The sequence below is a fragment of the Danio rerio genome, chromosome 20, assembly GCF_049306965.1.
Source record: "Danio rerio strain Tuebingen ecotype United States chromosome 20, GRCz12tu, whole genome shotgun sequence".
NCBI classification, from domain to species: Eukaryota; Metazoa; Chordata; class Actinopteri; order Cypriniformes; family Danionidae; genus Danio; species Danio rerio.
Genome location: NC_133195.1, coordinates 261056 through 273087, shown reverse-complemented (window position 1 = coordinate 273087; position 12032 = coordinate 261056). Strand labels below are relative to the sequence as shown.

Sequence of the window (12032 nt, the reverse complement as noted above, 5' to 3'; positions counted from 1 at the left end):
AGGTTTTTAAAAGTTTTGAACAGATTTATGATCTTTTTTTAAATCAAACGACTTTAAAAAAACAATATACAGTAGTATTAGTAGTAGTATTGCTATTAATAAGCAGCTAATTAGTAGTTTATTAAGCTAGCAGTGTTACTTAATGCTCAATTGTGATCTAAACTAAAGTGTTACCTGTTTTTCTTATTTGTGTTATAATTTCTAATAAATATTCAACAATTAAAAATGTCTAAAAACTAGGACTGCTGTAGTCAAAGCAAGAAGGCAGCAGTTGCTGGGTGTTTCTGAATCATTTTATGAAACTAGCTAACAGCATGAGTAGAAGCCAGTGCACGTGTTATTTTCAGCTGTGTGGAATTAGACGATCCGCCGTACCCGCCTCGCCAGCAGACAGAACAGTGCGGTCGAACGCTGCAGCAGAATAGGCTTCACTCTTCATGTTGCCGTCCCACTGCTCCACTCTCTTCAGAATGGGAGTCACTTTCTCCAACACCTCAGCGGAGCGGTTCAGAGTGCCCTCAGCCACTTCCTGAGTGAACTGCAGACGCTTCGGGGTACGATCTTCAACAGAGACATGCAAAATCACTACAAAATGTGCATATACACGTAGACAGGTGAAGTCAGAATTATTCACCCCTCTGTTTATTTTCCCCCAGTTTCTGTTTAACGGAGAGCAGATTTCTCCAACACATCTCTGATCATAACAGTGTTAATAACTCATCTCTAATAACTTAACTCTTCTCCATGATGACAGTAAATAATATTAGACTAGATATTCTTCAAGACACTAGTATTCAGCTTACAGTGACATGTAAAGGCTTCACTAGGGTAATCAGGGTAAAGTTAGGGTAATTAGGCAAGTCATTGTATAACAGTGGTTTGTTCTGGAGACTATCGAATATAAATATAGCTGAAAGGAGCTAATAATATTGACCTTAAAATGGTGTTTAAAAAATTTAAAACTGCTTTTATTCTAGCCGAAATAAAACAAATCAGACTTTCTCCAGAAGAACAAATATTATCAGACACACTGTGAACATTTCCTCAATCAGTTCAACATCATTTGGGAAATATTTACAAATGTAAAAAAATAAAACCGAAGGGGGGTGAATAATTCTGACTTGAACTGTAAATGCAATGTTAGTAGACTTATACAACCTCGAATCAGTAAGGGGACAAACACTTTTTCACACCCTTGTAGCAGTTAAACGTAAAGCACAGGACAATGTATTCTTACCTGTGTGAATTGCATTGATCTCCGTGATAATCTTAGCTATTTTTTTAGAGGAGCCGTCCATCATTTCATTGGTCTCTTCAATGTATTTCTTATTGTCGAGTACGATAGATTCACTGTCTGAACAAAGAAACAAACAAGAATCACACACATTCTGCATCATCTAAAAGGACTCCAAGCACACAGCCAGTGTTTCCAACTTACTCAAGTCAAATAAACTATGTTTTATTTTATAGTGCTCACACATTACCACCGTCTTCACAGAATTCAACAGGAAAATAACAAACAATAATGCTAATCAAAACTGTTTGCATGTCCAGTTTGTTATCAGGCAGATGTAGCAGAACAGTGGTGTTATTACTTATTTTAAGTATTTGGTTTTTAATACAGGTTTAGTTCTGGGCTTCATTTCCTGAAACCTTTTTTTGGCAACACCATGTTCCTTTTAAAAGCGTGATTGGTGTGATATTTAAAATACAATTCAGAGAACGGTCTGATACAGTCTTTATAATCTACTCAGAAATGCATGATGAAACGCAGCATGAGTTATTAAATAAGCTTCATTCATTTTGGAACAAGTTCACATGTCATTCAGATTCATATCTGTTAAACTGATGGTATTATGGTACATTCAGTGTCAAGACAAGATGAAAATAAGCAGGGGAAACCAGGCTAAGTGATATTAGGAGCTCTATGGCCTATTAGTACACTTTGTGATACTGACACAGGGATCGGTCATGGTGCCGTTGGGTGGGAAAGAAGGGTTGTATGTCCAGCAGGATAAGCTTAAACCGATCATTTAGTCTGACTGTCAATAATCTCAAGAATACATGAATGTAATTAGAACTGTTTACAGCTAATGCTGTTTAATCTTAATGCAAAGAGCCTTTTGTGTTCACCATCTCCTTACTGAAAAAAACAGCGTAAACCAGCCTAGGCTGGTTGACTGGTTTTAGCTGATCAACCAGGCTGGTTTTAAAGGGGTTTTGGCCATTTCAGGCTGGTTTCCAGCCATTTCCAGCCTGGTCTTAGCTGGACATAACTGATTTTAGCTGGGCTCCCAGCCTGACCAGCTAAGACCAGTATGGAAATAGCTGGAAACCAGCCTGAAATGGCCAAAACCCCTCTGTTCAACCAGCTAAAGCCAGCCAACCAGCTATTTTTTCAGCAGGTCTGTCAATTTTTACATTAAAAGTTCAATGTTAATATATTTAATATGGAAATGCTGAAAAACAAACAGTAGAAAAGCATGGAAAGAGCTCTCTCTGCTTTACCTTGCTGCTGAAAGTGTAGAGACGATGCTTCATTCAACACTTTTGCACTCTGAGAGCGCATGAGGTCCAGCTGAGAGCTTAGCTTATCGACCGCCTGAGAGAAACATGGGAAGAGAGCACATTAACCACACTTTCTACACAGAGATACAGTACAAGTCAACTCTTTAAAATCAATTAATTCAATCAAGACAGTCAATTTCTATCATGTCACTATATCCTTAGAGTACTCTGGAGTACCACACTCAAATGAATCTGCTAGTCATTTAGCGCTGTGGTATAATGTAGACTGGGGTGGTTTGCTGCGGACCGCGATGTGGCAGGAATGAAATCCAGCAACTCCATGTCTGAGATCACATTGCTGAGTGGGAAAAGGTGATTTGCCATCTCAAGGCTGTAGGAGAGTCTTTACCCAAGGTGGAGGAGCTCAAGCATCTTAGGGCACGGGCACAGCAAGTGTGACAGAGTGCATAGGGCCCTGGCAATTTAGGTGCCCAGTGACATTCACCACCCCAGCTCTTCGCTCATGTCATCTTCCCTCAATCCACCTTCCGTTACGTTGTTTTCCCACCACAACTCTTTACTTACAGGAAGAATGTGAGTAAATGCTTACACCGTGAGTCCTGCTGGAGATGTTGAGGGCGGTCAGGCTAGTGATGTTAGCATCGTCTACGCTCTTGACAATATTGTCGTACACGTTGAAGGCGTTCAGGGCTTTCTGCACATGTCCGTTCGCATCGCTTCCTTTCAGATTACTAAAAAGGAAGAAGAGACGGTTGTTTTTTCATTTTGTGGAACATTTCAAACAACATACAGATGGAGAAATGTGAGTGGTTTGAAACTCACTGCTGCAGCTCTTCAGCGTGTCTCTGCAGTTGATCGGCATGATCCTCGGCTCGCAGAACTAGTTCTCTGTCTGACTGAGATATCTTCTCTGTCCTTCTCTCCAGTAAGACACGGGCTCCGTCAATTTCTGCATGCTGTTCTCTCACATTCTGCAGATTCAATAACATAACTGTGATCATAAATATATATATATATATATATGTATCAAGAGGTCACTGGCAAGTAGAGGTGTCTAATGTTTATATTGCTTTAGATTTTGATCCATGAGTTTGGTTTGGATTCAAGAGTGAGGTGCATCTTACCATGCTAAGGTCTTAAAAATTCTGTTGTGTTAGCTTTACAACACTTTAACTTATAGGATGGGTTACAGGCTTTTTAAATTGCTATAATTATACATGTGTAACTGTAAAGGCATGATATATCTCTATATAAAATATTATATTTAATCTCTGTTCCAGGACAACTAGAGTAGAAGTATTCATAACATTACCGTGATCACGTCTTCCACCTCAAGAACAGTGTGATTTGCCTCAGAGAGAACTGCCGTAGCATCAACAATTGTTTGATCGACGCCGTCCTGGATGTCTTTCAGACGTTGCTGCTGTGCCTGGAGAAAGGGGGAAATGTTATTAATCGACATTAATCGACAAAGACGGGACAACAAAATACTGTGTTTCAGGCAATCTGCATTTGTTGAACTCATTTGTTGTGCCTTAATGTTTCTAGGGAAAGACACCAATTGCAAATATTCCTTTTCTATCAAGGATACTACAAACAGAGTAAAATATACTCAAATATTACTGCATTTCAAATCAGAAGAGTTAGGACAGTCTGAAAAACGCTAATGAAAAAGAAAGATATGCTTTGACTGGTATTTCATTGCAGACCAAAGTAAAGCATTTACCACCCAGTAATGTTGCCAATGCTTTAATGGACACTGTTAACATAGGGCTTCCTTTTGGTATAGTACAGTTTTAACTGGCATTTGTGGAAGTAACTACATAATGTGGTACTTGACAGGTTTGCCGCAGTGTGAATGAGTGTGTGGGTGTTTCCCAGGGATGGGTTGCGGCTGGAAGGGCATCCGCTGCATAAAAACTTGCTGGATAAGTTGGCGGTTCATTCCACTGTGGCGACCCCAGATTAATAAAGGGACTAAGCCGACAAGAAAATGAAATGAATGAATGAATGAACTGGTATTAGTATTGTGTGGCACGGTAGGTTGCTGGTTTGCTGGTAGGTGAATAGGGTACGCTAAATTGTCTGTAGTGTATGTGTGTTCGTGCTGGTCCTCCATGTTGGGGGTTGAGCACTGTGCTAATGACCAAACCTTATAAAAATCAGATGTTACGAAACACCAACATGAAGCAGCTAAATATCAACTTTAATATTAAAATGGCACAAACTAATTATTACGAAAGCAACACAACTACATTCTCGAGCTGTTTCAAGCATTTACACATGTAATTCAGTAGATGCTGATGGGTCCAATAGTTTTATTGTTTGCTCTAAGATACAGAACTATTGAAGCAGAATTTCTGAGGTTTTTAGGGTGGAATTACTGCCGACTGTCTGAACAAATGCCATTGCTGTCAATTACACAACACAAACTGCTCACATACAGCGCAACTACAGACAAGACGCTAGTGCTATTGTTTTAAAGGGAAAAGGAAGCTCCTAGATGTAAACACTGGCTTGGAGATATGATTTCAACTTTGCATTTGGAGAGAATATGGTAAAGTATATGGGAGAAAACTGGAGAAATTTGACAAAATCTGACATCCCTTTATCCCAAAAAACAGCCTGATCTCACGAGAAAACGTAAGTATTTTACGTTTTGCCAGTTTAGTGGCTAATTCGTATGAATTCGTACGAGTTCAGTCGTACGAAATGGTACGATTTTAACAAGGAGGTGTGGCACCTAACCCCACCCCTAACCCCAACCGTCATTGGGGGATAAGCAAATCGTACTTAATTGTACAAATTAGATCGTACGAATTCATACGAATTAGCCACTAAATGAAAAAGTTACGAATTGCCGTGAGATTGTGTTGCAAAAACTCTACAGACTAACGCCTCATCTGTATGTAGTGTGTTAATATATTGTTCATATTATTATGATCATACTCTGCAGTTCCTTTGAGGGATGTTTTGTGATATGGCCAGGCTTTTTCCTTCCAAATTTAATTGCATTCCTTGCATATGTAATGGTTGGACAAAATTTGAAGAGTTCAGATGCAAAAACCTCTAAGTGCTGTTGAAAATTTACCTCAAATTTTTCTCAGCCTCCTTTGTTTATGTTAAGATATTTCACTTTAAAGACCAGGAAAATGACTTATTCTCTGCCATAATAGTGATATTACTGTACATACACACAGGAGCCAGATATAAATGCTCATTTTAGAGGAACATTTCAGACGGCATTTGGAGGTTTTTGCATCTGAACTCTTCATATGTAAAATTGTGAATCTTTTTATTAGTTTTTGAGAGAAAGAAATATCATCACAGTTGAAGAGAGAGAAACAGAAGACGCGAAGCAACAAGATACTGGAGAAGACAACAACTTTCGATAGCAAAAATGATGAGAGATTGTGAAAGTAAAGTCTACAATTCCACTTTAACACCTTATTGGTCATCAGTTCTTGAAAGAAAATGAAATCTGTATTTAATATATGCATAATAAAAAGGCACCTCTCTCCTCTGTAGTTTGAGCTGGTTGCTCTTGTATTTGTGGATGGCCTGTTTCAGTGCGTCTTCAGCTCTGCTAAGGAGATCCTGAGCTTGAAGGAGTTTAGAAGTAAACCGACCCAGAACTTCCTGCATAGGTGGCAGACGGCCCTGTGTAGTCATCAGATTTCTGTCAAAGCTGCGCACCCGTCTGAGCACTACAATCAGACATATAGAGAGAGAAGGTGAAGGAAAGCACACGGGTAATGCAGTTAGACATGAGCGAAATCAAACAATCGTACACTCATGCGCCTCGGAGGACTCATCTGTAGCAAGCGGTTCTTTGGGTGACAGGTTCAGTTTTCTCATCCAGCCCAAGATCCGTTCAGCTTCATCCAGTTTCTGCAACTTCACTTGAGGATCCAACTCCTGATAGACACCGTATAATTCCCAGTCCCTGATCATATCTGAAATGCACACACAAGCGTTGGGTTTCTGTTTAAGAGGGCATTACAGATAGACTATAAAGCTTTACAAAGGGTTGAAGGTTTGGCAGAAACATCCTGAGGTAAATCTGAGTAGGTACATCAGATACATATCAGTTACCGGGCAGCCCTTTCTCCAGGTACCACAGACATGCTTTACTTAATCCAGCACAGCATCACACACAAATACAGAGTCAGAAGGTCTCGATACCTTCAATGAGGACATTGAGCGATGACAGGTTAGCAGTGAGGGTCTTTGCTCGTGTGGAGCTGTTCAGTGTCTCTTGATCCACTTGGTTTCCCAAATTCTGCACTTCATTCTCCTGACAAAACAAAATAACCATCATTTCAGTGTCATCTCTAATGAACACACGGGAAGCTGTTCATGTTAATGCAGACTCCATGTGAACACAGAATGAGAATGTGCTGTTGTAGCACTGCTGCAGTTGAAGAGTCATGACGTGAACACACTGACATGATTATGCTTTCTTTTTTTCATTACACATTTGTGAATGGCGGCACGGTGGCGCAGTGGGTCACGCTGTCGCCCTCAGCTGGGTCAGTTGGTGTTTCTGTGTGGAGTTTGCATGTTCTCCCCGGGTGCTCCGGTTTCCCCCACAGTCCAAACACATGCGCGATAGGGAAATTGGGTAGGCCTAATTGTCTGCAGTGTATATGTGTTAGTCCTGGTCCTCCAGGTTGGGGGTTGAGCGTTGCGCTAATGACCCACCTCAAAAAAAATTAGATGTTACGAAACACCAGAATGCTGCGGCTAAATATCAACTTCAATATAAAGCGGCTCTGAGAGTAAGTGAGTAAGTGCTGTACTGTATATTGGATGTTGAACACATTTATAATGTATTTTCAAAAATGTAATTTCACTTAGCACCATTTTGCCCACAACCCAAACTCATATTCATCACATGCCTGATTGTGTTGCCCTAATTCCTCATGTTCGAATAGACGCAGCCACTGGAATCTGTTTGGCTCGAGACTTCTGGTCTCATTTACTTCCACTGATTGTTACACATCTTGACGATGGTGATTGATCAGATGATTTTCTGATGGTATTATTCTATTTTTTAAGTAAGTCCTGAACACACTTGTTTGTAAATAGTTTGACAGTTTTCTGCCGTTTATTTTGCCAAGTCATTTCTGACTGAATCGGAAGTTTGAAAACAATTGCAAAAACGAGCACACTAAACGAATAATCGCAGGGAAATGAGGAATGATGGCACCTCTTCTGCGAGCTGGTCCATGTCGGTCAGCAGATTTTGAGTTTCTTCTTCCAGGACATCTGTATCTCCACTCATCATGGCATAATTCTTTCTCCAGCCCCTAAACTGAGCCTGTTGAAACAGCATTCACAACATGAACATGATGTTTGACAATACATGTCTGCAAACTCCAGTGCGGTTTGAGAGTTGTTACCTGTAGCCGGTGCGCAGTGTAGTTGTAGTACTTCAGTCTGTCATTAGCTGCAGCTCCTGTGGAAATGTTCAGCACGCTGTTCCTCACCTGGTCCAGAGTTTTGTTGGACTGGCGAATGTCTCCGATCAGATTCCAGATACACGCGTCACAGCCTGGGAAGTCAAATGATGTTGAACAGATTCAGCAGTTGTTCACAGTGTTTCCTCTAATATTTGTTCTTTTGGAGAAAGTCTGATTTGTTTTATTTGGGCTAGAATAAAAGCCATTTTAAGGTCAATATTATTGGCCCCTTCAGCAATATTAGTGTTGGATTGTCTCCAGAACAAACCACTGTTATACAATGACTTGCCTAATTACCCTAACTTTACCCTGATTACCCTAGTGAAGCCTTTACATGCCACTTTAAGCTGAACACTAGTGTCTTGAAGACTATCTAGTCTAATATTATGTGCTGTCATCATGGAGAAGAGGAAATAAATCAGTGATTAGCGATGAGTTATTAACACTGTTATGATTAGAAATGTGTTAACCCAATGTTTGGTTGAATATGGCAAATCAAGCATGGCATAATTCTTTTATTTTCTATTAAATTTAAATGACACTTTTTAATGCAACGGCTGAGTTTTATTCGAGCCAGTGTTGGGTTACAACAACCAGCATTTTCTTAGAGTGTAAATCTATTATATTTTCTAAACAAAACCGCCAGATTTTGGGGTTGTGGACATTGTTGGATCCCCTTAAAATGTTGGAATTATTTGAACTGCTTTGTATGTCTCGCTGAATTAATTGACCTGGTTTGTTTGTGTGGCTAAACTCACTGATATTACACTCGCTGATTTGCGAGAGCTCAGGCAGACACTCTCCTGTGTGCAGGTCACAGTTCTCTTCTGGACAGTCGCATTCTGACAAAGACAAACATTCAGATTAATGGACATTTACATGAAAAAGCACATGTGTACACATTTATACACACACTACTAAAAATGCAGAGTTTCAGAAAGATTTTGCAGCACCTGCTCACTTCTGAAAAACACAAGCGTTAGCCAAATAATAGTGGTCACATGAATTTAATGCACACAAAAAATGTTGTATTAAATGTTGTTATATGAAGAACAGAGTCATTTAAGAGATTTTAATTCGATTTTTGTGACGCAATTGGTCATAAGACAAAGACAGCCAATAGCAATCGACAGCAGAAGCTGATCTGTGAATATTGTATATCCTGTCTATTGACAGACGAGCTAAGCTATGTGCTCTTCAATGTGCTCATAGTGTAACACAAGTAAAATAGCTCTCATTACTTTCACATTTCCTATTTGACACACATGTGTAACACACCAGTACTCACGCATAACTTGGGCCACAGTTAAGGCTGGTGTTTCAAGATGTCATAGGAAACACATCGTCATGTAAATCCCTGTTCTGATGGCCAAGTGAGTGTGTGGGTTTTATGAAGTCGTGAATGAGGGAGTGTGAGAGCAGCTGTTCAGATTTTCTGCACGATATAAGGGTGATGAACAGTGACTCTTTGCAATCTCCTATAAGATTCACTTGTCAAATGGAGGGGTTATTGCGGTGAAGCGGAGAAGAACAGTGACAGCACTTTTACAAAACATTTGGGATAATGTAATACACAAATCAGCAGAATGTGTAGCAGTTCATAGGTGTTTGGATATGCATTCATTCATTCATTTTCAGCTTAGTGCCTTTATTGATCCAAGGTCGCCACAGCGGAATGAACCGCCAACTTATCCAGCACATGTTTTTACGCAGCGGATGCCCTTCCAACTGCAACCAATCTCTGGGAAACATCCACACACTCATGCACACACTCATACACTACGGACACTTTAGCCTACCCAATTCCCCTGTACCGCATGAGTTTGGACTGTGGGGGAGCACCCGGAGGAAACCCACGCCAACACGGGGAGAACATGCAAACTCCACACAGAAACACCAACTGACCCAGCCGAGGCTCAAACCAGAGACCTTCTTTCTGTGTGGTGACAACACTACCCACTGCGTCGCCGGTTTTTGGATATTTAAATGAAAGTTCTTACATATATCGTGCCATTTAAATCAGCTGCTAAGTCTTGCTTTCATTGTTGATCTGATGCTTTGGTACTTAGATAAGAGGATAAAGTGCTGCTGAAGTCTCTGTCCAAATATAAAAGCGCTTGATATTAAAGACGACAGATGTCAGGTCAGAATGACGTGCCTATAAGCTTATGAATATATGAAATAATACCATTATATTTTTAATAGTATGTAAATATAACAAAACCTGTGTTAGCCTAAATATTACACAAAACAAAGCTAAAGATCTGAATGAATTATGCTCCAAGTTTAAAGTAGATATCTCAAAAATATATATATATATTGTAAAATGTTTGTGCTTTTGATGACATCTGGATTACACTGGTGAAGTTACACTGGTTACACTGGTGAAGTGTATTTATTAACTCTTTTAATAACTAAAATGTGTGTAATATATTTCCATGTAGTTTGATAATTATGCAGCCTCTCCTCTTTGCTTTTTCTCTTTGTCTTTTTATTTAATTTATTTTTTTCTCCTTTATTCCATTCGTGTTAAGAAATGTAAAATGAGTTTGTTGTGTAAGAAAACTGTACATGCTGGTTCTTGTTAATAAAAAAAGGAAACGCACTCCTCCTCCTGACTCTAGCGCTTCACTTCTCTCGTTGAATCGCTGAATGATTCCTCCATTATAAGTCATTCTGGATAAAACCGTCTGCTAAGTGACTGACTGTAAACGTGATGCATGTGAGAGAACTGACTGATGAAATATGTGGTGTGTGAACATGTTGTTTCTCTCAGTGTGCACTTCATTATTTGGATGAATGTTTTCTTCTTGCGAAACAGAAACGCCAGAGGAATGTGCTGAATCTGCTCCAGCACTGAATCAAACCATATGCAGTAAGACAGCGCAGACTCACTCCTGCAGCCGGATGGGCTGTAATCCCAGAATCCCGGCAGGCAGCGCTCGCAGTATCGACCTCCAGCCCCCGGGCGGCACTGGCAGCTGTGTGTTAGAGGGTGGCAGGTGGCACGCAGGGCAGCAGAAGCACATTCACATCGACGGCAACCCATGCAGGTGCCAAATCCAGAATGACCGTCCTAGACAAAGACAGACAGAATAGCTTTGCAGATTTTCTCCGCTTCTGATCTGCATTGCAGTCTAGATTAAAGGAGACCTGTGATGCCTCTTTTACAAGATGTGAAGTAATTCTGTGTGTGAAGATCCAGCTCAACATATAACTCTCTGATCGATCCTGATTGTGGTGTTTTGGTGTCTGTCGCTTTAAATGCAAATGAGATTGTGCTCTTTTCAGAAGAGGGCGGAGCTACAGACGCCTGTGTGTCAGCATAGTGAGAGTCGCAGTTCTAACAGCTGCGTCTCACTCAGGACTGTTTATGCTAATGAGGGAGAGATGGGCACTAGTGGGCGGAGCTTTCCCCCTCTTATGACACGTACAAAGGGAGAATGTCAATCAAAGCACTTCTGCAGACTGATTATATCCAGTCTAATGATAAATAATTGAATGAATTCCATTAGACACTAGATATATTCACACACTGCTGACACACAGCTGGGTATAAACTCCTTATTAACGTGATTTATGCATCATAGGTTCCATTTAATAATAGTAATAAAAACTCTGTAATCCAGAGAAGATGAATGTTACTTTAGTCCCTTGTTTCATTTGTCCCACCTTTTCACCTGAGAGTTTATTTCCAAACCCATTAGTCTGCTTCAGTTCAGCAGGTTTGTCAGCCTTTTACATGTTTACCTGTATAAATTTGACTTGAGCACTACATTTAAAGCCAGACACTATAGATATTTGCAGCTTTTGCTGTGTTGTATGAATGCCCTCACCTCACACCTGTCACACAGCTGACCTGTGACCCCAGGCTTACAGTGGCACACACCTGACCTGTCATCACATGATGCAGTACCACACTTATTGCACTGGCACTCTGAAACAGAGAGACACCACATGACATACACAAACACACGTCAGCTAATGCGGGACCGGACGTGTTAATTAATTAATAAGTGTTATTAGTTAATAAGTAAA

General features: G+C 40.2%; 1 protein-coding gene across 1 annotated transcript in view; it reads right to left on the bottom strand.

Annotated features, from left to right (window-relative positions):
- The window catches only part of lama4 (laminin, alpha 4), a 40858-nt gene that overhangs the window by 21654 nt on the left and 7172 nt on the right, over positions 1–12032 (bottom strand). Inside the window, 14 exon segments of the mRNA NM_001039065.2 lie at positions 376–561; positions 1238–1354; positions 2509–2602; positions 3119–3260; positions 3352–3500; positions 3842–3958; positions 6043–6236; positions 6321–6485; positions 6715–6826; positions 7742–7852; positions 7935–8086; positions 8753–8836; positions 10890–11070; positions 11831–11931. Of these exon segments, the coding sequence (NP_001034154.1) occupies positions 376–561; positions 1238–1354; positions 2509–2602; positions 3119–3260; positions 3352–3500; positions 3842–3958; positions 6043–6236; positions 6321–6485; positions 6715–6826; positions 7742–7852; positions 7935–8086; positions 8753–8836; positions 10890–11070; positions 11831–11931 (1905 nt within the window).